Source organism: Sebastes fasciatus, chromosome 23 (assembly GCF_043250625.1).
Source record: "Sebastes fasciatus isolate fSebFas1 chromosome 23, fSebFas1.pri, whole genome shotgun sequence".
Classification (NCBI taxonomy): Eukaryota; Metazoa; Chordata; class Actinopteri; order Perciformes; family Sebastidae; genus Sebastes; species Sebastes fasciatus.
The window spans coordinates 16725350-16752183 of NC_133817.1; the positions used below are offsets into that span (position 1 = coordinate 16725350).

Below are 26834 nucleotides of genomic sequence, written 5' to 3' on the forward strand. Positions count from 1 at the left end.
TTACTGTTTCTTTTCTCTTTTTATGTCTCCGCGCTGGCGACAGCTGTTGCCAGAGGCATTATGTTTTCGGGTTGTCCGTCCGTCCGGTCCATTCTCGTGAACTCTCTTCAAATTTGGCGCAAACGTCCACTTGGACTTAAGGATGAACTGATTAGATTTTGGTGTTCAAAGGTCACTGTGACCTCACAAAACACATTTTGCACTATAACTCATGAATTCATATCACAAATGTCCAACAGGATGAAATGATTAAGTGATGCCTATTTGGACGGACATGGATGGAAACTACAACTTGACTGGTTGGCGGAGGCATATAACCTCAAGGCAGTAATTCTAATTTCAGATTGTTTGCATATTATATGTTATGAAACATGCTACTATAATAACTACGCCTGTGCTGTCAAGTATCAATGTCTCCAAAATGTCTATTATTGACATGAATTACAATCATAACAGTGAATATATTTAAACAGAAAGTACATACATTGTTTTGTATAGTAGCTGAAAAAACAGAATAGGCCTACTATGAAAATTAGTATGTAAGGGATAATGTACAGCGAGCCAGTCATTGTTGTGAAATAAACCCCGACAGGGTGATGTAGGTCTTGCATCGCCCTGAAGGGGTTTATTTCACAACAATGACCCGCTAGCTGTAATATCTCACTTATTACACGGCTACTTGGTTAAGAAATCAATAATTTGACACAAAAACGGTCTGCCAGAGTCCGACATCAGAACTGCACCCATAGCAACGGTCTGTTATACATAGCAACGGTCTGCTATAAAGAAATAGCAGACCGTAGACTGTGATTGACCAATCAGAATCGAGTATTCAACAACGCCGTGTAATAATATGTTATAAATCAAGCCACTATAATAACTACACCTGTGCTGTCGGCAAGTATCAATGTCTCCAACATGTCTATTATTGACATGAATTACAATAATATCAATGAATATATTCAAACCCCAAATGATAGATTTTTTTTTGTACAGTATAGTAGCTGAAAAAACAGTATACTAATACTATTGGTATGTATAGAATTGGGACACAGCACAAGTTTTCAATACTTTGGCAACTTTTCTGTTAGTGAACTTAACTGTTGATTGGCCGGATGCAGTTAAAAATGATTATTGTCATTATTATATACTTTACTGGTGTATTTTGGAATTGCAATGATTGTTATATGTGTTTCCCCTTTTGGATTTCTCTCTCTCTCTCACACACTCACACCACACCTTTCTTTGCAGAGCGTTGATAAGATCCTGCTGATATTGCCGGTTCACAACACAAAATAAAACACACAAGATGTCCTTGAGATAACGTGTGTAGTTAAATATCTATCTCCACACAGTCTTTCCATATATATTGTATATATATATAAGATATAGTGTAGGACTGAGACACATAAGGGAGGAGAAATAAAAAGTGAGTGACTGCAGAGGAAGTGGGGAGGGCTTGCGTTGGCTTTGGGTAGATGTGGTTTCAATCATCACACATCACATCACACATGAGTGCAAAAGAAAAAGAAGGAGAGGGTGACGGAGAGAAAGAGAAAACAGAGAGAGGAGAGGGAGAGCCGAGACCAAAACAAACAGCAGCTCGACTTAAAACACACTCTCCGGTCTATATTACATGTTTTCGAGCTTAATAATTAATGACTTCAGTTGTGGTTCGAAGGCATAAACTCGTTGCTTGTTGGTTTTGGATGTTTGCTTTTTGCATACATTATTTTCTCTAATAAATGGTTTGTAAAGTAAATGAGTTACTGGGACGGATGGAGGGAGGAGGGAGTGGATGGAGAGAACTGGCAAGATGGACGGGACAGAAGGAGGCAGTGAGCAGTAGGAAAAACTTCTGAGAGGAAATAAAAACAATGTGAGAGGAGTGGAGCTCCTAAAGTAAGCTGTTAGCCACGGACGGTCCAAACATCCACCAGCACTGAAGACATTTTCCTTATCTTCAGTTCCTCCTCTGTCGGTGCATTCCTGTGACTTTCACTGCTTTGAGAGGAAACCTCTCCCCAAACTGCCATGTCCCAACCAGTGATAGGGACAGATAGATTCAGATTTAAAGTGACTGTATAATACAACCAAAGACAGCAGGAAATCCAATATGGATGAAGCTCTTTTGAAAAGTCAATATTGTCAGTTGTCAGGATGGCCGAGCGGTCTAAGGCGCCAGACTCAAGGTTGACTCCTTCCTGAGCAAAGGGACTTCTGGTCTCCAAATGGAGGCGTGGGTTCAAATCCCACTCCTGACAGATATTTTACCTACAGGTTTCATCCATGTTGATTGACAAATAGGTGTAAAACAAGCTTTTACTTGAATTGAACAATTAACTAACTGGTTTTCAGCCCCAATTATGCCAAAATGTGGCCTGGAACAGACTAGTGTAAGGCTTGTTTTTAGCCTAGCCGAGTGCCGGAAATGCCTTTTGCTACTGAAGCAGTTGTTGATCACTTAAGGCCTCTACCGACTGGTTAAGAGGAGTGAGCAGTCAATGACGGTCAATAAAAAAGTTTTTTCAAAAGTTATGAATCACCACAACCACGAGAGGTCCTTGAGCATACAGTCATAAATGAGCAGCAAAAATATCACACTGATGAGTCCAGTAGTATGTGAGATTAGCCTTGGACAGACAGATACACTCACACAAGACCAAATGCATGACCTCCCCCCCAGGCTTACACCCAACAGAGATAAAAGTGGGAGCCAAATTCACAAAGGTGCTTTTAAGACAAGGTAGGACAAATAATTGTCCGCTATCTTTTTCACTTGCTTTCAGTTGTCAGGGTGGCCGAGTGGTCTAAGGCGCCAGACTCAAGGTTCACTCCTTCCTGAGCAAAGGGACTTCTGGTCTCCAAATGGAGGCGCGGGTTCAAATCCCGCTCCTGACAGATATTTTACCTACAGGTTTCATCCATGTTGATTGACAAATAGGTGTAAGACAAGCTTCTACTTGAATTGAACAATTAACTAACTGTTTTTTGAGCCCTAATTATGCCAAAATTTGGCCTTCAACAGACTACTGTAAGGCTTGTTTTTAGCCTAGCCGAGTGCCGGAAATGCCTTTTGCTAGTGAAGCAGTTGTTGATCACTTGAGGTTAAGAGGAGTGAGGAGTCAGCAGTCAATGACGGTCAATAAAATAGGTTTTGCAAAAGTTATGAATCACCACAACCACGAGAGGTCCTCGAGCATACAGTCATAAATGAGCAGCAAAATGATCACACTGATGGGTCCAGTAGTATGTGAGATTAGCCGTGGACAGACAGATACACTCACACAAGACCAAACGCATGATCTCCCCCCAGGCTTAAACCCAACGGAGATAAAGGTGGGGGCAGGTAGGACAGGTAAGACAAGGTAGAACAAATACTGTTTGCTATCTTTTCCACCTTTTTCTCAGTTGTCGGGATGGCCGAGTGGTCTAAGGCGCCGGGGCTCGAGGGTCAACTCCTTCCAGAGTACTTCTGGTCTCCTGGAGGCGTGGGTTCAAATCCCGCTCCTGACAACTACCTTATACAGTAAGTTTCTCTGTGCACATAATAACATACAAAAGTCATATAGGCAAATAGCTTAAATACCTAAATACCTGAGGCCTGTACTACAAAGCGAGTTCAACATACCCAGGGTATCTTCTTGTTATCTGCCTTCACTATATAACAGACTTATTAATGTAACGGAATACTAAAAAATTAGATGTAGTCATCCAGGTATAAATAGCTTTTAGGAGAGTAATGGATGAATGGATTACACTTCTTTATGCCCTGTGCCCAAGTTATGGCGTCTATGACTATTTCAACCTCGTGAAAGGGACTCAAGAACAAGTAAAAATATATATATAAAAACATAATTCAAAGCGGTAAACACCCACAGTGTAAATCCAGCTGTCCTTCCTGCATTATGGGTATTATGGGTAACATTATGTAGTAAATGCAAAGAAAGGCATATTATGAAATTACAAAACAATACAAAAATGACATTAGTCATTATGCCTTTATGCATTATATGTTACCTGCTTGCTATCTTGCTAACCTGTTAGCCTCCGTGGCTTCTAGTTGCCAACAGTAACGTTAATATTGCTGTTGCTTAGCAGCGGTGCTCAGGAGTTTCACTTGAACGCACCATGACTAATGTACCTGTACACTGAGTCAGCTGCACAGGTGAGTTGTATTAACTACTAATTAGCAGAATATGTCAATAACACAAAGAGAGTCTGACATATTTTTTATTGTGACTTTACCAGAGTTTAAATGAAACACAAGGTAGTTAACATTAGTTGTTATGTGTGTAGAGAGAATGAAGTAAAAGGTGGGATTTTTCTAAACTACCGCTGCTAAGCAACGGCAATATTAACGTTACTGTCGGCATCTAGAAGCTACAGAGGCTAACAAGCTAGCAAGCTAGCAAGCATAATGCAGGAAATGCAAAGGCAGGAAAAAGATGAGGCCGTTGGGAATATTAACATTTTCCTCAGACATATTCTGAAATTACAAAACAATACACGACTAAAATTACATTAGTCACTATGCCTTTATGCATTATGTTACCCGCCTGCTAGCTTGCTAAACTGTTAGCCTCTGTAACGTTAATATTGCCGTTGCTTAGCAGCAGTGTTCTCACGAGTTAACCACTTGTAAATACCAGCTCAGGAGTTTCACTTGAACGCACCATGACTAATGTACCTGTAGTCATCTGTACAGGTGAGTTGTATTAACTACTAATTAGCAGAATATGTCAATAATACAAAGGGGTCTGACATCTTTTTTATTGTGACTTTACCGGAGTTTAAATGAAACACAAGGTAGTTAACATTAGTTGTTATGTGTGTAGAGAGAGAATGAAGTAAAAGGTGGGGTTTTCTAAACTACTGCTGTTAAGCAACAGCAATATAGTTGAGTTTCACTTGAACGCATCATGACTAATGTACTTGTACACTGAGTCAGCTGCACAGGTGAGCCAAATTACACTAGCTAATTAGCAGAATATGTCAATAATACAAGTCTGACATCTTTTTTATGTGACTTTACCAGAGTTTACAGGCAACATGAAACACAAGGTAGTTGTTGGTTGTAATGTGTGTAGAGAGAGAATGTCAGTGCATGTCACAGCCTAAGAGACAACCACAACAACAACAACACATAATAGATGTTACTCACTCTACCTTTTATTTACTCCTCTACTTCATGTTTTTTTGGGGGGTAGAGGTGGGGGGTTGTTGTTTTTTACCTTTATCCTTTGATATTGCAATTGTTATTAATTTTTTTTTATTCGTTTGTTTGTTTTATTGACACAACAAACATTAATTACTTCTTTATTGTTTTCTTCCATTTACATGCATGTTCTTTTTTTATTTTTTTATTGTGTTATAAAGTGATTACAAAACAAGTAAAAACATGTGCAGGGACATATATAAAAAAGACCAAAATATATTATACAGAGAAAAACAAATAACAAAGTACAACAACAAAACTAAACTAAACTAAAACAACACAAAAGGATAAAAGCAGGTTGAAGAATGTGTGTGTGTGTGTGTTTGCATGTTGTTTTTAAATATCTATATATTGTAATTTGCTTAATGAATTGTATATATGTGTGTGTGTTTTTGTTCTTATTTTGTTCTTTTTTTTATTTTTATTTATTATTGAATTGACGCTTTGGCAATATTGTTCACCTGACAGTCATACCAATAAAGCAAATTGAATTGAATTGCGATAGAATGAAGTAAAAGTTGTGGTTTATCTAAACAACTGTTTTTCTCAGTTGTCAGGATGGCCGAGCGGTCTAAGGCGCCAGACTCAAGGTTCACTCCTTCCTGAGCAAAGGGACTTCTGGTCTCCAAATGGAGGCGCGGGTTCAAATCCCGCTTCTGACAGACTTTTTCTCCGTGTCATTTCTCTCCTTCTATGTGAAGCTTTCTCTCTCTCTCTGTCTCCACCGGTGGGCAGGCGAGCAGTTTCCACACCAGAGCAGAGGAGAGTCGTCACACAGGAGAGTGAACTTTCTTTTGTTTCACTCCAAACTCGTGTTTCTCGACGCGTAAAAACTTTTGGAGAGCACCCTTCCTCACTCCTCCTCCTCCCCCTCCTCCTCCTTTTTCCTTGCATGCGTGCGTAATTAGCTGGAGAGCTTGGAGTTTGGAAACTTGTGATGTCCGTGAAGAAATCTCACTTTGTTTCTGACACCTGTTGCTGAGGACACTGCGCACAACAACGAGGAGGTTTCTGACTTTATTTCCACATTTCTACTGGACAAATTGGGACTTTTTTGTGGCATATCTGTGAAGGTGACCGAGCAGAGAAGTGAAGGACATTTAAGTGACACCTGGAAGAGTTTGCTCTCTGCAGCAGGCTGCTGTGGGATCTCCATAAAAAACACCGACCTGTCTGTAGCTTCCCAGCCGGACAGAGAGTCACTTTTTCGGACTAGAGAGCTTCGGATGGTCGGGAGGAGAAACTTTTCCTGGAGAGCTGAGCAACAACTGGATCCGAGCACAGCAGAGCAGGTAGGAACTACATTCACGTTTTCATTAATGTTAAATCTATCTATCTATCTATCTATCTATCTATCTATCTATCTATCTATCTATTATCTATATATTATCTATCTATCTATCTATCTATCTATCTATCTATCTATCTATCTATCTATTATCTATCTATCTATTATCTATATATTATCTATCTATCTATCTATCTATCTATCTATCTATCAATGATACACACATTTATTACAACTTTATGATAGTTAGTAGTTGATATCATATGTGTATGTCATATTTTCTGTCAGTTTTTGGCTTTATCATCTTTGTCCTGACAGTTGTAAGATGTCTGCATGAGTTTTTAGGATTTAAATGGAAAGTTTTAAACTTGAACTCACTATTTTGAGTGACTTTGCACCCTCTGAACAGAACACACACACACACACACACACACACACACACACACACACGCACACACACACACACACAAACATCAGAAGTCAAAGTTGGTTTAAAGTTGCTCCATTTGAACTTGTAGACGTCTTGTCCCCACAATGTTTCCGTTGTCACAGTCTACTTACAGAATGGGCTTATTTCATGACTTTGGCTCCCATATGACACAGTGGTGAAATGCAGTGTGTGTGTGTATGTGTGTGTGTGTGTGTGTGTGTGTGTGTGTGTGTGTGTGTGTATGATCTGCCAACCCCATCGGCCTAAATGAAGGCAGCCCTCTCGCGTTGCGGTGGAGACCAGGACTATTTTTGGGTCGAAATGTTGCACAAATGTTTCTCTCAGTATAGAGAAGTTGCTCCGGCTGCCTTCATCTGGGCCAGCGGCTGTATGGCATCGAACACTGACACAAGTCTGACTGTAAACTCTGGGAGGAACAAGTTCACTTTTAACTTTGACAGGTATTATAAACACAAGGAGTGAAATTTACATGGCGTTTTTTGAATGAAAAGCTGGCACATAACAGATGGTAGGCGCTCGGCTCTACTGTACACCTACAGTAAGTTTATTGGCCTGTATGAGCATATGTGGCTGTGTTCAGTAGGTGGCAGCTGTAGGACAGAGGTCAGCTCTGCAATTAATCAATATACCCTGAGCAGAGACTATAGAGGAGTGAGGACATTTTGTAGTTTGTGATGCTAGAGCGGTGTATTGTAAAGACATTTGTACACACATGACAAGGAATACAAGACGTGATAACTTACAATGGGCTCTAGGAAAAGCAGAGACTCAACTTTAGTGTTGTTGTTTTTTTTTCCATGACTACAACATTTTTTTTATTGACAGGATGTAACTGAATGTAGGGCTGGGCGATATAGCCCAAATCTTCTATCACGAAATGGCATGTTGCATAACAGTATAACAGTTTAAAGTGAAATTATAGAGAAGAAAAAATAAACATAAGCCTAGCCAATAGAAACAATATAGAAACATTTATACAATAGACATTTTCATATCCATTAGACGATATATGTCGTCATATTGACTAGCCCTATGTGAATGGCATCACGAAAATGGATTCAAACATATTTAAAGCGGCAGTTAACAAGATCAAAAGGCTGTGACTTTATAAATGTAATAATAAGCATGTATGGACTGTATTTGTTGATTATGAGTGGGTGATTTAATGTTGTAGCTTGTGTGTGTTTCCTCCTGTTTGGCGATGAGACATCCACACATCAGTAGACCTATTGAGGCTTTATGGTGACCTTTGAACTTTGCTAGATCTATGAACAGTACGTTTGTTGGCCCAAAGGCAGGAAAAACTTAAAACTGTGTTTAGTGTCATAATACAAAACCCCCAAAACATGCATTTTTAAAATGTATCCTTCATTTAATCAACCAATATCATTGAGATGGCCTTTCTCAGTAGGGCCAAAAACATTCATAAAAAAGTAAATTCACAATAAAAGAACATTTGATTCATCATTATAAGTTATAAAACATGTTTCATTAACCGGAGACAGTAAAGAAAAAGGTAACGCCTGCACACTACTCTTATTTAGAAGGGTGTTTTAAACCCAATTTATTGAACAAGTATTACATATTTCTTCTTTCCCCTTTTTGAACATAGGTGATGGATTTTCTGATATATGAGATGATGACATAAAATAACATGTTTGATATTTAGAAGTTTGGCTTTTGTATTACTGTTTTTATGTACTTTATCAAATTGTGAATTGTTTGTGGATGTTTTTTTATCACGCTGGTGTTTTGGATGAACTACACCTGCCATCATAGAGCTTGTTTGCTTCATGTATAAATATGGGTGTGGTTTCCACTTTTTCAAACACTTTGACCTGATAAAGATCAAAACAGGATCAAAACGTAGTCAATAAAAATATTGTGGCATGAAGTAGTGCACAGGCGTTACTTTTTCCTTTACTGACGCTGTTCTGATCTACGTGATGTGCGTATAAGTAATCAATAATCAACTGGAGACAAACATCTTTCCCAAATATTCTTGTTTGTAAAAAGCAGACATAGCAGAGAAAAGTGAAATACTGTATGAATCAGGTTCTGACAGAAAGTGGAGGTCGTCTCTGGCGGTGACGTCTCCGGTTCGCGTTGCATTTCTAATGGTTTTAAAAACCCACCTGAGCCGTGGAGCGGACTGACAGCCGTGCTGATAAACCCTGAGGAAGTGTGTGTGCGTGTGTGCGTGTGTGCGTGTGTGCGTGTGTGTGCGTGTGTGGAGGGTAGATAGTAACGTTAGATGTGTAGATAGAGGTGGTGAAAAGTGTTGCTGTCAACAGGTTAGCCATTAGAGAGAGATAATCTCTCTTCCTCCCTCCCTCCCTGTTGACCAAGTCAATTTCTGGTCTTTCTCTTCCCTCCCTCTCGCTGCTTAAGTCAGGGCATCAATTTTCTCTTTCTGTTCTGCCCTTTGTTCACTTTTCTGCCCTTTCTTTACTTCCTGTCAGTCCTGTATCATGTTGGATTTGATGTTCGAGACGACAAGGCGTCAACATTTTCATTTAAGCTGAGAGATGAAATGGTTTGGGGCTTATATTGCTTTCTAAACCGGTTTGATGAACTCAAGAATGCCTTTGGCTCATGGCTGCCTATACGTTTGTGTTTGAGAAGTAGCCATTTAGTCATTGTTATTTCTTTTTCTTTACCTCTGTCTGCCCTCTAACTGGTGAGAAAAAGCTTTTCCTCCACCAAACACTGAAGTGCTGCTTGAGTGTCTCGTCCCTCGGGACTCGGTAATTAGGGAAGGGGGAGTAAGTGTGTGTGTGTTGTGTGTCTCCACGCTCGATATACGAGAAGATGGGATGTCTGCAAGCATCAATGGACCCTCAAGGTCATTCAAGAGTGTGATGTAAAGTCTGTGTGTGTCCCATATGTTCAGACACAATGGATATGGATGTATGGTGACCGTTAAGTAGACGTTTAAGGATTTTCACAAACTCTGAAGTGAAAAATCTGCATGAAAACCGGTTAAAATGGGACACTTAGCACAGCATTAAGTATCTGAATGTGTGTGTGCATGTTTAAGTGTGTGTGTATGTGTGATGGGGGGGTCTTTAACACTGGGTGTGTTAAATTAGTGTGTAACATGTGTGTATTTTCGCCCACTGGGAGCACTAATGACTAGCCACAGACGGTGGTCCATGTGAAGAGGACGGCCTCTCCAGTTGAAGAGCCAGTATTTTAAACGCTGCTCTCCGATTGGTTCATTTGGACCCTGGGAATTCCTCCAAGGACGGTGTATGACAGCGGCCGGCTTAACCCCTCCACTCCTGGTGTGTGTGCCTTTTGTTTGCATCTGTTTAGTCAGTTTGGTCTTCAGGATGAAGGCGCTGACTTGGCAGAGAAAGACCTGTGCAGATTTGTGGTTTATGTCAATTTTTAAGCAAAACCGCCAATTATTCACTGTTTCCAGCTTCTCCAATATGAACATTCGCTGCTTTTCTCTGATTTACGTCATTGTAAATTAGGGCTGCAACCAATGATTATTTTTCATTATTGATTAATCTGTCGATTATTTTCTCGATTAATCGATTAGTCGCTTTGTCTATAAAATTTTAGAAAATGATGAAAAATCTGTGTTTCCCAAAACCCAAGACGACGTCCTCAAATGTTTTGTCCACAACTCAAAGATACAGTAAAAGATCATTTACTGTCATAGAGGAGTAAAGAAACCAGCTAACCAGATAATCTATTAATTGTTGCAGCTCTATTGTAAATAAATAAATATATATGTACACGTTTATGACTTGACTCAGAGGCAGCAGCCGCACTTAAGCTGCTACATTCGTGTGTGTGTGTGTGTGTGTGTGTGTGTGTGTGTGTGTGTGTGTTGACAATGCAGTGTGGCCATGCAGTAGTCATTATGGTCAAGTGTGTGTGTGTGTGTGCATTTCTGCATGTACAGTATGTGTGCAGTCAAAATGTGACCCTGTGGTATTCGTTACGGTGTCTGCGCTTCCTGCATTCTCGACGCCTGCACATGTGTGTATGTATTTGTGTGTGTGTGAGTGTGTGTGTGTGTGTGTGGGTGTAGGTGTTTGTGTGTGCGTGTTTTGGGCCTTTCTGGGCCGGCGGTTCAGGGCTATGCGGTGATGTCATCGGGGCGGCAGGGTGGGGTGACATGGGGTTAGAGTTTGGCAGAGGTCCTGACTCCAGCAGCCTTCAAAATGTGTCTGACCAGGAAGTATGTGACTGTCCCTTCTTGTCTGCGTGTGTTGTGTGAGTGTGTGTGTGTTTGTGTGTGTGTGTGTGTGTTGTGTGTGTGTGTGTTGTGAGTGTGGGTGTATGGTCAGTGGTAGCGGTCTCTAGCTGTGTGCTAGCAGTGTCCTACACTAATAGTAAAAGTGGTTTATTGGACACTTTATAGAGCCTGAAACTGTTTTATAAATCCGGCCGGCCGGTACGAGGGACAGTCACAGACCAAACAGCCACAAGACCAGAGGAGCCTCAGTCACTGAGCACTGGTGTGTTAAAGGCTCACCACAGGTTTTAATTCACATAAAATCCAGTATTCCAACCCGATAATCGACAATAAGAAAATGCCTTGACCAAGAATAATGACTTATACTTTGATTTTTTTCCTTGTAAATTTTCAACTCTATAATCACGCAAATTTATGAGTTTTTTTTCTCAGAAATTTGCCACGTTAATCTTAGAGAATATCCCTGTTTTTTTCTTGTAAATTTACTACTTAAATATCGTAAATTCAGAGTTTTTTCTCAGAATATTACCCTCCTTCCCCGGCTCTGTAATTATTTATTTTTTTACCTACAATGTTTCTAATACGCCGGTGAAGAATTACAACAGGTAGAGTGTTTTAACTTTTAAGAACATTTTACAAAACTGTAGTCATTTACATTATATTGTCAACAGCACAGAAATAGCTCCAAATGGACAATATATAATTTAATTAAATTTCAAACATATACATTTTTTTTCAATTTATGTATGTTCTATAGTATTATCTGGCTGTGATTGTGGCCAATTCTCTAAATACACTCATTTACCACTTTATTAGGTCCACCAAAACAGCCCTGCAATAAACTTATGGTCATTTTGGAGGCTGTATTTGTTATTATGTTTCCAATATTTTGTCCATCTCATTTATGTCAGAGGTCAGACTAAAGTAGTTTGAGCTAGGTGTACCTAATAAACTGGCAGGCGTATATTGTAATTATACTGTATGGCTCTTTGGGGCACATAAAGGTAGAATTCTGTGTTCCAAAACAATAATTGTTTATTGATTATATGCTATATTATTATTTGCTCCAACAGTAAATGAAAGGGAATTTAAAATTCTTAACATGCTTTAGTTATTAATTTGCAAAGTATTTTTTCTCTAATGTTTAAAAAATCTTTTTAAAGGGGACATATCAAGGTAATTTCTAGTTTCATACATGTATTTGGGGGTTCTACTAGAACATGTTTAAATGCTTTAATGTTAAAAAAACACATTATTTTTCTCATACGGTCTTTCTGAATATACCTGTATTCACTCTGTGTCTGAAACTCTCCGTTTTAGCGCGTGTCTCTTTAAATTCCCCTCCCGAAAAAGCCCAGTCTGCTCTAATTGGCTTGTGCGAAAAATATGGTGCACCTTTGCAAAGGTAGTTTTCAAGCTGTGGGCGGTATATTCTGAGACTGTATGTGACATAGAAAGAGGAGCCAAATCTGGATGGTTTGTTGAATCACATGTTTTCTGATCTAGGCAGCCCACAAAAAACTGACTGGGTTGTCTTATTTCAGAGTTTGTGGGTCGGTAGGCACTCCAGATACCCAAATGTATGAAAACAAGCACTGAAAAAGTGAGATTTTCATGATATGTCCCAGTTAGAACTGCAGTTTACCTTATTTAGAATGTGCTTTTTAAGTGAATTTGATGATTATTATATACAAGGAAGGAATCTAAGAAACAAATATAAGTATTCTACCCAGTCCTGACTCTAGATCAAGCCCCAAGGTTGACGAAGTTGGCAAACTGAGATCTAAATCTACTGTCACTTGAGTTTGTGAAGCACAGTGTTTGCACCAACATCACGCAAAGAGAGCAACATATCAGAAAGGTAGGAATACTGGAGGGAAACTATGACGTTGTAACGTAATATGGAGAGCATGCATTCAGTCTTTTGGCTCTGCTCCATAGTATGATAAGTGGATATGAATGGAACAGCCCATATAAACGCCAAAATCATTACAGATTCTCCTCTCCTCCCTCATCTCCTCCCTCCTCTCTCCTCCTCTCAGTAGCCCCGATCCAGCGCTGATAAAACTATCAACAGCACACCTGCACCGGGTTGGAAAGCTGTCTAACACACACACACACACACTGTAGGCCATATATGAACACAAACCCAAGCATGTGCTCACAACAATAAGCCTATTCTCTGCTGCTTTTAACTCTCTCTTTACGACTTTTTCTGTTTCCATCACTCTTTCTCTTCTTCACTCTTCCCATCTGTCTCTTTCTGTCTTTCTTCACCTCCATGTTTTCTCTTAACACCTCTTTGTTGATTTCAGTTGAAGACATATTTAGGTTAGAAGGGAGTATCACTCAATATTATAAGATATACAGTATATCACTACATAGTAGAGCTTGTCCTTTTTGTTTCCCTCCGATGTTCCTGCTCTTCCTTTAACAGATATCAAGCTCAGTGTTTTCAGTGAGGTTCAGTTGTAAATGCTGATGTGATGATACAGACAGAGGTGAACATTCAGGTTCAACAGGTTCATTGCAGAGCACGTACTGCAGTTTAGGTAAAGCCTTCAGTAAATAAACATAAAATATTTACAGTGTTGTTCCTGTGCCCTGCTCACATTTCAGTTTCTGAATGTTGTGTGGGGTAATGTGTTTTTGTGATATTAATCTTCAAACAGGGTTAATATACTGATTGGATTGTGCATTAAATACAGTTCTGTGGAGTTGCACCCTCTGGAAAACACTTGCGCCCAACGTGGGGCTCGAACCCACGACCCTGAGATTAAGAGTCTCATGCTCTACCGACTGAGCTAGCCGGGCTATGTTTGACTAATACATGGGTCAGAATTCATGGCTGCGTTAACGCTCATGGGTTGAGAACCCTCTGAAGGGCAAAGTGATGGATTTCTGGGCTGACTCTCCTCACAGCCCACACAAAAGTTTGGAGCACTTGATGACCCTTTAGGCCCTGACACATCGAGCCAATGGTTGGCGAGCAGCGTTGGCACTAGACTTCCTGTGACAGAGGCTTTCTCAGTAGCTTAAACTTTTCGAATTCCATACTTCCACTGTAAAACACCATCGCCCAACGTGGGGCTCGAACCCACGACCCTGAGATTAAGAGTCTCATGCTCTACCGACTGAGCTAGCCGGGCAATATTTTATGGAAAATGAGTCAGATTCGTTCGCTGTGTTAACTCTCATGGTCTGAAAACATTCACGAGGGTTAAGGGTTGGATTTTTGGGTTATTAACAGTTTAATAACATTCTTATGTGCATCCTTCCCCTAGCATTTTATGGAGGATGAAAAAGGACTTAGGTATCAATAAATAAATAAATAAATAAATGTACAAATAAATAAATAAAAGAATTAAGAAATGCTGAGCCTTTGGTTCCATATTGTTTTCTCCTACGGTAGGCGTGGTTTTCTGTGTATGCTGCTTTGCGCTGTACCTCTGTTGATTTGAGAGATAGCTGAAGTGTGAAGGTCCTTTGTATTGAGTGTGAAGTAACACCGATGTATAGTTTTATCAGTTTTATATTTCTACCTCTGAAATTCCAACTTTAAAACACCAACGCCCAACGTGGGGCTCGAACCCACGACCCTGAGATTAAGAGTCTCATGCTCTACCGACTGAGCTAGCCGGGCTATATTTGACTGAAAAATGGGTCATATTTCGTTGCCGTCTTAACTCTCATGGGCTGAGAACACTCAGAAGGGCTGAGGGTTGGATTTCTGGGTTGACTCTCCTCCCACCCCACCAAACGTTTATAGTAGGTTAGTAACAGTTAAGAGTCTTCTTCTTCTGCACTTCCTGCCCCTAGCATTTTATGGAGGCTGAAAAATGACTTAGGTATCAACAAATAAATAAATAAATGTATAAATAAACATATAAGTAAATATATAAATAAGTGTATGAATAAATACAGGAATAAATAAATAGATAGTATTATAGATATATAGTATTTCATAGAAAAATGGGTCCAATTTCATGGCTGCGTTAACGCTCATGGGTTTAGAACCCTCTGGGTTGACTCTCCTCATACCCAACACAAATGTTTGGTGCACTTGATGACCCTTTAGGCCCTGACACATCTAGCCAATGGTTGGCGAACATCGTTGGCACTAGACTGCCTGTGACAGAGGCTTTCTCAGAAGTATTGTCTTATTGGTAGACTATGTTTAACTGCAAACACTTGTGATGAGTAGCTTAAACTTTTCGAATTCCATACTTCCACTCTAAAACACCAGCGCCCAACGTGGGGCTCGAACCCACGACCCTGAGATTAAGAGTCTCATGCTCTACCGACTGAGCTAGCCGGGCTATATTTTATGGAAAATGGGTCAGATTTCTTCACTGCGTTAACTATCATGGCCTGAAAACATTCACGAGGGTTGAGGGTTGGATTTTTGGGTTATTAACGGTTAAGAGTCTTCTTCTTATGTGCATCCTGCCCCTAGCATTTTATGGAGGACGAAAAAGGACTTAGGTATCAATAAAGAAATAAAGAAATGTATAAATAATTACAGTAAGAAATAAATAGATATAGAAATAGAGAAATGTACGAATAAAGAAATACAAGAATAAATAAATATTGACATACATAAATAAATACAATTTTATAATTAAATAGGGTATTGATAAATAAATATCTTACATTTATTTCTACTTTTTTCAACTTTTGCTACATTTAAAAATCATTTTTGACATGCTTCAATGTAACATTTTTTGCTAGCTACAGGCATTTTGTTAGCATTTCAGCCTTTGGTTGCATATTGTTTTCTCCTACTGTGGGCGTGGGTTTATGCTGCTGTGCACTGTACCTCAGTTGATTTGAGAGATAGCTGAAGTGTGAAGGTCCTTTGTATTGAGTGTGAACTGTCACCACTGTATAGTTTCAGCAGTTTTATATTTCTACCTCTGAAATTCCAACTTTAAAACACCAACGCCCAACGTGGGGCTCGAACCCACGACCCTGAGATTAAGAGTCTCATGCTCTACCGACTGAGCTAGCCGGGCTATATTTGTCTGAAAAATGAGTCATATTTCGTTGCCTTGTTAACTCTCATAGGCTGAGAACACTCAGAAGGGCTGAGGGTTGGATTTCTCGGTTGACTCTCCTCACACCCCACCAAACGTTTATAGTAGGTTAGTAACAGTTAAGAGTCTTCTTCTTCTGCACTTCCTGACCTAGGCATTTTATGGAGGATGAAAAATGACTTAGGTATCAACAAATAAATAAATGTATAAATAAACATATAAGTAAATATATAAATAAATGTATGAATAAATACAGGAATAAATAAATAGATAGTATTATATATATATATATATAGTATTTCACAGAAAAATGGGTCCAATTTCATGGCTGCGTTAACGCTCATGGGTTGAGAACACTCTGAAGGGTGAAGGGTTGGATTTCTGGGCTGACTCTCCTCACAACCCACACAAATGTTTGGTGCACTTGATGACCCTTTAGTCCCTGACACATCTAGCCAATGGTTGGCGAGCATCGTTGGCACTACACTGCCTGTGACGGAGGCTTTCTCAGAAGTATTGCCTTATTGGTAGACGAAGTTTAACTGCAGACACTTTTGATGAGTAGCTTAAACTTTTTGAATTCCATACTTCCACTCTAAAACACCAACGCCCAACGTGGGGCTCGAACCCACGACCCTGAGATTAAGAGTCTCATGCTCTACCGACTGAGCTAGCCGGGCAATATTTTATGGAAAATGGGTCAGATTTCTTCGCTGCGTTAACTATCATAGCCTGAAAACATTCACAAGCGTTAAGGGATGGATTTCTGGGTTATTAACAGTTAAGAGTCTTCTTCTTATGTGCATCTTGCGAAAAATGACTCAGGTAACAATAAAGAAATAAAGAAATATAGCCTTTTGTTGCATATTGTTTTCTCCTACTGTGGGCGTGGGTTGCTGTGTATGCTGCTTTGCGCTGTACCTCTGTTGATTTGAGAGATAGCTGAAGTGTGAAGGTCCTTTGTATTGAGTGTGAACTAACACCAAAGTATAGTTTCAGCAGGTTTATATTTCTACCTCTGAAATTCCAACTTTAAAAGCACTGACGCCCAACGTGGGGCTCTAACCCACGACCCTGAGATTAAGAGTCTCATGCTCTACCGACTGAGCTAGCCGGGCTGCCCAACAGAGGAAATGGGTCAGATTTACATGCGGCATTAAGTTTCATGGGCTGAGAACAGGGTAGAGGGTTGGTCACAAAAACGTTTATAGTAGGCTATTACGTCTTAACAGTTAAGAGTCCTCTTCTTCTGCACATCCTGCCCCTAGCATCATGTGACCACCATGTTCATGGCATGCTTGGGAGGAGACCCGATCTGTGGCAGTCTTCATTTTTGGCTCTACTCTGTCATCAAGAAAACTGCTGTGCACCGTACAGGAAGGACAGGCAATTGTGGGCCACAGACACTGGTGTGTGAAGGCCCTTTATCCGTGAGCTGTTGTTACACTGGAATCTCTTCATCAGAGGCCAAGGTTGGCTGCACTTAGTATAATTGCTCGAGGACACACAGGGATGAAACCTGCAAGTAAAAGTGTATGTCAGGAGTGGGATTTGAACCCACGCCTCCATTCGGAGACCAGAAGTCCCTTTGATCAGGAAGGAGTCAACCTTGAGTCTGGCGCCTTAGACCACTCGGCCATCCTGACTGTTAAGACCCTGAATTCAGTCTGAACTTCACCAGTTACATGTACACAGAAACTATGGGTTGACAGACTCATAGGAAACTTGGAAAATGTTCATCATCACACATTCATCTATTTCTCATTGTCAGCTTTCAGAGTGGCATGACACTGCAGTTATTTCTGCTGATGGCGTCATTTTTTGAGGGTCACTCCGAAATCATACTGGGAACCGAGACTTTTCCAACACATAGCTAACATTAGCTCGCTAACAGTTAACTTGTCCCATCCCATCATAATTTTAGCTTTCAACTGCACCCTTTCTGGACACAGTGTGCTAAAATAATCCTTTGACATGCTGAAATGTAAAAGTTTCAACTAGCTAGAGGCACTTTGTTCACATTTCCACCCTTGGTGGCATATTGTGGCGCGGATTGTTTTCCCCTACGGTGGGCGTGGTCTGCAACGTGTGACAGTAGCACTATGTGTCCATTGATTTCAGAGACAGCTGATGTGTGAAAGCCCTTTGTATTGAGTTTGAATTACGACTTTCTTTGTCTTTGAAGACAAGGTCAAGTTCCAAGTCAGCTGTATAGATAGAAATATGTACAGATTTTAGAAGTTTTAAATTTCTGCCTTTCTGAAATTCCATCCCTAAAACACCAGCGCCCAACGTGGGGCTCGAACCCACGACCCTGAGATTAAGAGTCTCATGCTCTACCGACTGAGCTAGCCGGGCTATATTTGGCTGATAAATGGGTCATATTTCGGGGCTGTCTTAACGCTCATGGGTTGAGAACACTCTGAAGGGCGAAGGGTTGGATTTCTGGGCTGACTCTCCTCACACCCCACACAAAAGTTTGGAGCACTTGATGACCCTTTAGGCCCTGACACATCGAGCCAATGGTTGGCGTGCATCGTTGGCACTAGACTGCCTGTGACAGAGACTTTCTCTGTAATGTAACATTTTTTGCTAGCTACAGGCACTTTGTATGCATTTCAGCCTTTGGTTGCATATTGTTTTCTCCTACTGTAGGCGTGGTTTTCTGTGTATGCTGCTTATTGCTGTACCTCTGTTGATTTCAGAGATAGCTGAAGTGTGAAGGTCCTTTGTATTGAGTGTGAACTAACACCGCTGTATAGTTTCAGCAGTTTTATATTTCTACCTCTGAAATTCCAACTTTAAAACACCAACGCCCAACGTGGGGCTCGAACCCACGACCCTGAGATTAAGAGTCTCATGCTCTACCGACTGAGCTAGCCGGGCGATATTTGACTGAAAAATGGGTCATATTTCATAGCTGTGTTAACTCTCATAGTTCATATTTATGGACAAAGAAGACTTCAGACGTATCACTACTTTGATATCAGTATCTGTGGTTTGGTTTGGACTTCAGATCTCTGATACATCATAAAGGTGATAGTATAATAAATGTTTGTACAGTTAACTACTTCCTGCCACATGACCTCAGATGTCCTGGCAGGGTTTTGGGGCGTTGACTGTGTGTCCTGGGCCCTCCCGCTGTGTTGACCCATTGTAAATCATTTCACCCTGTCACCGTCAGCCAGTCAAAACACAGCGATGAATGAAGCCGTTCAGATCAGCCGGGTGGTCCTCACACACACACACACACACACACACACACTCGCACTGTATACCCACTGACTCACACATTTGAGCACATTGCAGAGGCAACACAGTTTGGCAAAAACAGGTGAAGAGAGTATGTGTGTGTGTGTGAGTGTGTGTGTGTGTTGGGGATTTAGGGTGAAAAAGAGGGGAGAAGAAAGTAGAAATCCAGGCACAGAGAGAAAGAGTGAAGGTAATAAAAGAGCGATGGAGAACAGATGAGAGGAAACATTGCCTCCTACTGGTCATTGTCTGCTACTACAACACATCAAAGAAAATAGATGGAGAGGGGAGAAACAAAACTGGTTAAATCTGTTGGGTTTCATATCACTTCCTGTTTGTGGCTCCGTCTTTTACGCCTCATGGGTTTTGATCACTGCTGCAACACTGTTCAGAATTTCACAGATGAAATAAACAAAAACAAAAAGTCAGGTAGAGAAGCGACAACAGAGAGATTTGAATTATTCTTTCAAAATCCCTGGTATTTGTGAGTCATACCACATTGATCCAAAAATCCTTACAACAGTGAGTTTTAAGCAAACACATTAACAACTAGAAAGGCTTCTCCCTCTCTCTCTCTCTCTTCTTTCCTCTCATCTTTTGTTTCTCTTCTCCCTCAACATCTTCCTTTTTTTGTCTCTTTTCCCTTTTCTTTCTTTTCCTCTGCCATGTGTGTGTAATATAATGAGATTCCCAGCACCCAGGTGCTCTTTCTAGATAATTACTGAGTGTGTTTTTCTGTAGCCAATCTCCGAACTGAAGCAATACCAAATCTGTCAGCACACACACACACACACACACACAAAGAGAGAGAGAGCATCAAATTAAATTTATTCCCACTATCTTGTTTCTGATTGCGAGCTATAGCTGCTCTCCTATCCTCTCTAACTCTAGATTTTTTTTCAATCATTTTGTTGTCAATCCTGCGTTTGTCTCTTTTCTCTCATCTCTACTTTCTTTCTCTTTTCTTTTTCCATTTTCTCTCTCTCTCGTGTAGGTGTGTGTGCAGAAGATGTATCGACAAAACATTAGTCAGATGTCGGGGGGGGGGAGGTAGAGGCAGACAACATTGATTCATGCATGTTTTTTTGTTCTTCAAAACACCATCCATCACTGATTGGCTGAGATGATTTATTAATAAGTGTACTGACTGTAGCTGAGGTCGCCTGACTGTAGACCGGACTGACAGCACTGCATTGCGTTAAAAGAGGATACTGACTCTTTGCCAAATGAGCTTTTTGGATAATGAGGAGAGCGTTGCAGCATCACCTCTGTCTGTCCTGTTTCTCTGTGGTTTTATGATATACTGTCCTCTGAACATCCACACACGGCATGGACTACAGTATGAAACCATTGCACAATCCTGGGATGAAGAAAGTGTCTTTCTTTAATTGGGGAAAGAAAATAAGCAAGCTCTCACCTTAGTGTAACTTAGTACTCGTATAGTGTATTCCCAATATAGAGATTTTTGATGAAATATTTTACTCAACTACTTTTGGAAAAGGAAGAAATGACTGGAAGTGTACTTTCCAGTTACTTTGAAAATCCTGGTTGCTGCCTTCTTGTCCAGGTGATTGAATAGAACATGTTGTTGTTCATCTTTTGGCTGCTCCCGTTAGGGGTCGCCGCAGCGGATCATCTGAGATCATTGATTGAAAAGAAAATGTACTGTGAGCTTATAGAAAATCATGATAATTACATTTATCACAGCAAATGAAATGTATATGGTTACAGTCAAACATCACCAGTCTTAAAAGGCATGGGGGTGAATATTATATCAAGGATGTATTGGGAAAAAAACCTTGGCGTTTCATTGTCATGGTAACACTGGTGACGTAGCTGTGATTTAAAGGTTTCTTGGTAGTGCTGTTCAAATAAACAAATGTTTATATTTGTTGATATTTTCATTATCCTGACAGCAATCAATAAATCAAATGCTCTGACAAAAAAAGATGAAAAGAATCAGGTATCTGTGGCTGTCGCAGGACTGTAATAAACCCGTCCAATCATTTCATTCGGCCCAAACGTAATGATTGGACGGACTACCTACCTGCCTGTCTACCTGCACACTCTGCCCGTGCCCTCATTGCGCATCACCGGAGTCCACAAGCTGTTAGCTTGACAGCTGTGAGTTTTAACAATAGCCATGTTGGTTGTTTATGTTCATTATGATCATTTTGGGGGAGTGGCTGTGGAGGGAGGCCTGGAGGGACGGACTGTCAGTGTTGCCGACTTTACTTTCTTTCTAGATTTAGAGACTTTTGGAGCTAGTGCTGCGAGTTACTTTCATTGGAAAAGATTTGGTAACACCGGGCTGGGTTTTTTGGTTGAATCATTTTTTAAATCTAGTGTACTCTTGCTAATTTCTCAGTATTACCGACCCTACCTTTAAGGCTTTCCATCCTGAAAAGCAGAAAGATATACAATGTTGAAAGGGCTACTGTGTTCAACATCAACAAAATTCAGCCAAATTCAGACAGAAAGAGTGAATAAAAGGCTCCTGAACGTGGTTTTCTAGCGGCAGAGCAATGTCACATTGTCAGTTTACATTCTAGTGTGTACAAATCTTTGAACTCTGATGGAAGATGAAAAATGGATGTAGAGCTCGGTGCTATAAACAATATGTGATCCATTGTTCATATGCTTATTTTGACTTTAATGCTGAAATGTTGTTGTTTTAATGTAAGGCTAGAATAAAACATCTCTGGATGCCACTAGTGCCTCATTCCTGGGTTTGTAGGATCGTCCAATACTGACGTGTAGTAGGTTTCTGGGAAAACACTGCCCCTGCTTTTAAAAGCATCACTGACTTGATGAGAGACTTGAGTAAAGTTAAGTAACAGTACTTCTACCTGAGGAGGATGTTCTAGCCTTGTCTTTAATAGTACCCGAGGTGTTTTTGTGTCTCAGCACCAGAGAGCACTTGGCATCTCTCCGAGCCGCTGAATCTCTTGTCTGCTTGTGTTTGAATCGGTGAGGGATGGTGGAAGAGAAACAAAATCTGTTTGAGTCTCTGGGATTCAGAATGTGAACACTGAATCAACAACGCTCTCCAATCCATCAGCAACTGCTATCTGGGCAGCTGCTCAAAAAGCTTTCTGCTAATCTTTGGATACAAACGGGTTAAAAACACTTCTGTGGCGCCGTATCTCCTGAGTTTCATCCTGCATATTTTAACACATGCAGCAGCATATATTTCACGTCAGCGTCTGCCGAGCTGCTGAGTCGTCTGTCAAACGCGCACGCCGCTTGAATCGAGATCAGGATTGTGTTATTCATTGCATTCAATGAATGTACGGGGATCTGTCTTGTTGGCATTGGAGCAAGGACGTACACTGTATAGCAGCAGCACTGTGACAGCAGTTATCAGCTCTACTTCTAGACCAGTGTATTGTTTTTTCTTTCATTAAAAGACATTAGTTGAGACATTTGGCGGTATATAAATGAAAATGCACTTTTACATCTTAGGTTGCAGTTAGGGCTGTCAAAGTTAACACGGTAGTAACACATTAATGCAAATTTGTTTTAACGCCACTAATTCCTTTAACACATTAATGCGACTTGCGATTTTGAGGTTGTAGCAGGCTCAGTTTTAAAGCTAGAGATACTGAAGATACTGGTATCATATGAAACTAAAAAAAACCTAAAGAATCCATTGCTACCAACCATCATCGTCTTACTAGCTTGTCGGGAAAGAGGTTAAATAACGCATCAAACTTGTGCAAAATTTTTGGCGAGGAAAAACTGACCATTTTCAAAGGAGTCCCTTGACCTCTGACCTCAAGATATGTGAATGAAAATGGGTTCTATGGGTACCCATGAGTCTCCCCTTTACAGACATGCCCACTTTATGATAATCACATGCAGTTTGGGGCAAGTCATAGTCAAGTCAGCACACTGACACACTGACAGCTGTTGTTGCCTGTTGGGCTGCAGTTTGCCCCGTTATGATTTGAGCATATTTTTTATACTAAATGCAGTACCTGTGAGGGTTTCTGAACAATATTTCTCATTGTTTTGTGTTGTTAATTGATTTCCAATATTATATATACATACATTTGCATAAAGCAGCATATTTGCCCACTCCCATGTTGATAAGAGTATTAAATACTTGACAAATCTTCCTTTAAGGTACATTTTGAACAGATAAATAATGTGTGATTAATTTGCGATCAATCACAATTAACTATGGGCAATCATACGGTTAATCGCGATTAAATATTTGAATCGATTGACAGCCCTAATTGCAGTATTATTAAAAAACACTGGCGTAGTAAATGGACCTTAAGTGAAGATTAATTTGTCAAACTACTATTTCCAGGGTCAACAATGAACTTTCACGCTCTACAAGGGAATATTACATAGTCAAAATGTTTATTTGTAAGTGCATCACAATTTTATGGGAACTTAAACTTGTAATTTAACTCTTTTCAATTCACATATTTAATTGACCTATTTACATGGCTTCATAAGACACACCGTCATCAATCATAACATTATTTATACATCTGCATAACATATGTTTATGTGCAAAATGTCAGACAAATTGTGCACATAGATGAAAGAAAAAAATAAGCCATTTTTGCAACAATTTTAATTATTTTGTTCTCCTAGACTTTCTCCAAGTAACTCAAATGTTTGTTGTCAAATGTTATAAATATTTCCTTTGGTCAGGAGGGTTGAAGTTTTAAAATGTGCTGCTGCGGTAACCGTGGACACAGACAGAGGGCGCTACATCACTGAGACTCACCACTGACACACTGCTGGACACTTGAGAGAGAAGGAGGGAGGTGAGAGGAGAGCATGACAGAGAGTTAAATGGGGAGATGGAGGGATGAACCGAAATGGAGAGAACAGAAAGAGAGAGAGAAAGTTTTGAAGTGAGAGTGACGAGATAAATGAAGCGATAAAAGACAACGTTTTAAATACAGGTGTGAAATCTCCATCACGTCTCCTCTTTCACCGAATTAATTTCACAAGGCACAGCCATCCTTCTTCCTTTATCTCACTTTCCTCTCTCCCTCCATCTGACCATTATCACTCTCCACCTCCACCCCCCCTCCTCCAGCACGCATAGTTGGGTCCAGGCCATTTGCTTCCACTCCAGCAGGGCCGTACCATTAGTGACCAGCAGGGGAATTGTTGCTCTCTGCATGCAGCTGGGTCCAGGTGTGCTGATGCTTTGTCACTCTGTGTTGTGTGTGTGTGTGTGTGTGTGTGTGTGTGTGTGTGTGTGTGTGTGTGTGTGCGCGTGCGTTCAACATCAGTTTCAGTATAGTCACACATGGTTATGCTCATATCGGATATGATAATTAGGGAATTTTAAAGGATCATTTTAGTTTATTACAGCTTGTAGTTTAGTGGCTGCAGGGACAGGTCCGCGCGGTCACAACAAATTGCTAGTACGCGTACACCCTCTGATGAGCGTAATTTACGTCATGCGGACGCGAAAGTTTAACTTCGGCTTTAATGGTACGCACTGTACCCGGTGAGCTACTGGGGCGCCCTGTGTTGTCATTTTTTAAGCAAAATGGCAAATTTTTACTGGTTCCACCTCCTCAAGTGTGAACATTTTCTGGTTTTCTTAGTCTTCGATGATATTTAACTCAACATCATTGAACCGTTGGTCAGACCAAGACACTTTAAGATGTCACCTTGGGCTCTGGAAACTTCATAATTCATAATCATTAGTGATAACCAATAGAAATGATGGACAAAGCTACAAATATAAGACTTATATTTGAGAGAATGATGCCTTTGTATGCAGGTTGCTACATATAGTTGACTGTAATAGAAGTCACACACACACACACACACACACACACACACACACACACACAGTGCTGTTGTAGCTTCGATCACACTCCAGCCAGCAAAGCGTGACTCAACAGAAATCTCTGTCAGTGTCTCTTTCTCTGTCTCTGTCAACAGCCCCCTTCTCATTTTCAGTATCCACCCTTCCTTCTCTATTCACTTTCTTACCCCCCCTTTCCCCATCACTAGATACAGAACACACACACACACACACACACACACACACACACACACACTCCCCCTTCAGCCCTGCCCACCCTATGTGGGCGCCGTGCCCAGAGAGAGGCAGCATGAGCTGGGCGAGGAGCCCCAGGCAGAGCCCCGCAGCCCCCTGGAAGCCTAGAAAGAAGGAGAGTAAAGGAGGGAAGTGAGAAAGGGAGAAGACGAGGTGTAGGAGGAAAAAGAGGGGGAAGGGTTAAAAAAGGAGAGGAGGGTGAAGAGAGGGAAGATGAGGAGAAGCGAGGAATCGAGCGGAGAGAGGATGAAGAGATAAGAGGATGCAAAAGCAGGGGAGACATGCAGCAGAGGAGAGGATAAGAGAGGGGGGGAGACAAAAGGAGATTAGAAAGATAGATAGATCAATAGATAGAGATACGGAGAGAAGAAGAAGAAAGATACAGAGCAAAAGGAAAGTGTGAGGCAGAGGGAGAGAAAAAAGAGAGAGAGCTGGGCAGACAGCCAGCTCTCCCAGGAGAGAGAGAGGTCAGAGCAATGGACACATCTCTGGAGAGACCATGTGTGTGCGTGTGTGTGTGTGTGTGTGTGTGTGTGTGTGTGTGTGTGTGTGTGTGTGTGTGTGTGTGTGTGTGTGTGTGTGTCGGCGAGAGATGGAGGGAGGAGGAGAGAAGAATACAGAGAAGGAGGAGGAAGAGGAGAGCAGTGGAGCGCAGAGACAGAGAGGAGGACTTGTATAAGATACAGACTGAATGCCTGAAATGCGACCTTGGAAATCCATATTTGTGTATTTGTGTCTGTGTCTCCATGCGATGGCATTTTTTTCTTTTGTACTGCGTGTTATACATTTACAGTCAAGGATGAGGCTGGCTTTTTCTTCTAGTCAACAAATATCCACAGGCGCAGTTTGCGTTGGTTCAAAGGGTTACTGAACCCCCTAGAAATGTGTCTTATATTTTTTTATAATAACACAGAACTAATAATTTATTGTAATGATGAATAATATCAACCTTGTTGTGTCTTCTTATTGACAGAATAAGAAAGTAACAAGATGGGAAGATAGATTTGTGGTCTCTTTATTTATTTAATAACAGCGGACACTCTGTCCACACACCGTTAAATATGCACTTTCTGTTGCGCCATGTAAATAAACCACGTACCTGTCAGCTGTGCGGTCAAGATCAGACTAGAGTCATTACCACTTAAAAGATGGGTGAGTAGTACTTGCTATCTTTTGACATTTGTGTTTCTTAAACAGAAAGCACAGGTTTTATACTGCGATATTTACTTAAAATGACATAGGTTACAATAGCCTACAGCCAACAGTAGCCTCAGTAAACTTTCAGGCAATCTCCTGGTGATCTTCATTCTGCCAGCTGCCGCCTTAT

General features: G+C 40.7%; 1 protein-coding gene and 14 non-coding genes across 18 annotated transcripts in view; 5 read left to right on the top strand and 10 right to left on the bottom strand.

The window, feature by feature from the left end:
* The first annotated feature begins 2154 nt into the window (after window positions 1-2154).
* trnal-caa (transfer RNA leucine (anticodon CAA)) lies at window positions 2155-2264 on the top strand. The gene is made up of 2 exons: window positions 2155-2192; window positions 2219-2264. It is a non-coding gene; the product is annotated as a tRNA-Leu (tRNA).
* A 527-nt stretch (window positions 2265-2791) lies between these two features.
* trnal-caa (transfer RNA leucine (anticodon CAA)) lies at window positions 2792-2901 on the top strand. The gene is made up of 2 exons: window positions 2792-2829; window positions 2856-2901. It is a non-coding gene; the product is annotated as a tRNA-Leu (tRNA).
* Window positions 2902-3413: 512 nt separating this feature from the next.
* Window positions 3414-3516, top strand: trnas-cga (transfer RNA serine (anticodon CGA)). The gene is made up of 2 exons: window positions 3414-3452; window positions 3482-3516. It is a non-coding gene; the product is annotated as a tRNA-Ser (tRNA).
* The window catches only part of wnt5b (wingless-type MMTV integration site family, member 5b), a 108766-nt gene continuing 85443 nt past the window's right edge, over window positions 3512-26834 (top strand). For 2 of the 4 annotated variants that reach the window (XM_074624964.1, XM_074624963.1), the window contains exons 1-2: window positions 4431-4708; window positions 5769-6510. Coding sequence is in view for 2 of the 4 variants with exons in the window: in XM_074624962.1 (XP_074481063.1) it covers window positions 6445-6510 (66 nt within the window). In the remaining 2 variants the exon portion in view is untranslated. Of the gene's footprint in view, window positions 3530-4427; window positions 4709-5768; window positions 6511-26834 lie in introns of those variants that run through there. The other 2 variants (XM_074624962.1, XM_074624961.1) reach the window with 2 other exon arrangements.
* On the top strand, window positions 5771-5880 carry trnal-caa (transfer RNA leucine (anticodon CAA)). Its single transcript has 2 exons — window positions 5771-5808; window positions 5835-5880. It is a non-coding gene; the product is annotated as a tRNA-Leu (tRNA).
* trnak-cuu (transfer RNA lysine (anticodon CUU)) lies at window positions 13915-13987 on the bottom strand. Its single transcript has one exon. It is a non-coding gene; the product is annotated as a tRNA-Lys (tRNA).
* On the bottom strand, window positions 14250-14322 carry trnak-cuu (transfer RNA lysine (anticodon CUU)). Its single transcript has one exon. It is a non-coding gene; the product is annotated as a tRNA-Lys (tRNA).
* trnak-cuu (transfer RNA lysine (anticodon CUU)) lies at window positions 14744-14816 on the bottom strand. Its single transcript has one exon. It is a non-coding gene; the product is annotated as a tRNA-Lys (tRNA).
* trnak-cuu (transfer RNA lysine (anticodon CUU)) lies at window positions 15420-15492 on the bottom strand. Its single transcript has one exon. It is a non-coding gene; the product is annotated as a tRNA-Lys (tRNA).
* On the bottom strand, window positions 16116-16188 carry trnak-cuu (transfer RNA lysine (anticodon CUU)). The gene has a single exon. It is a non-coding gene; the product is annotated as a tRNA-Lys (tRNA).
* trnak-cuu (transfer RNA lysine (anticodon CUU)) lies at window positions 16817-16889 on the bottom strand. The gene has a single exon. It is a non-coding gene; the product is annotated as a tRNA-Lys (tRNA).
* Window positions 17255-17327, bottom strand: trnak-cuu (transfer RNA lysine (anticodon CUU)). The gene has a single exon. It is a non-coding gene; the product is annotated as a tRNA-Lys (tRNA).
* trnal-caa (transfer RNA leucine (anticodon CAA)) lies at window positions 17746-17855 on the bottom strand. Its single transcript has 2 exons — window positions 17818-17855; window positions 17746-17791 (listed from the first exon to the last, which is right to left on the bottom strand). It is a non-coding gene; the product is annotated as a tRNA-Leu (tRNA).
* Window positions 18495-18567, bottom strand: trnak-cuu (transfer RNA lysine (anticodon CUU)). Its single transcript has one exon. It is a non-coding gene; the product is annotated as a tRNA-Lys (tRNA).
* Window positions 19023-19095, bottom strand: trnak-cuu (transfer RNA lysine (anticodon CUU)). Its single transcript has one exon. It is a non-coding gene; the product is annotated as a tRNA-Lys (tRNA).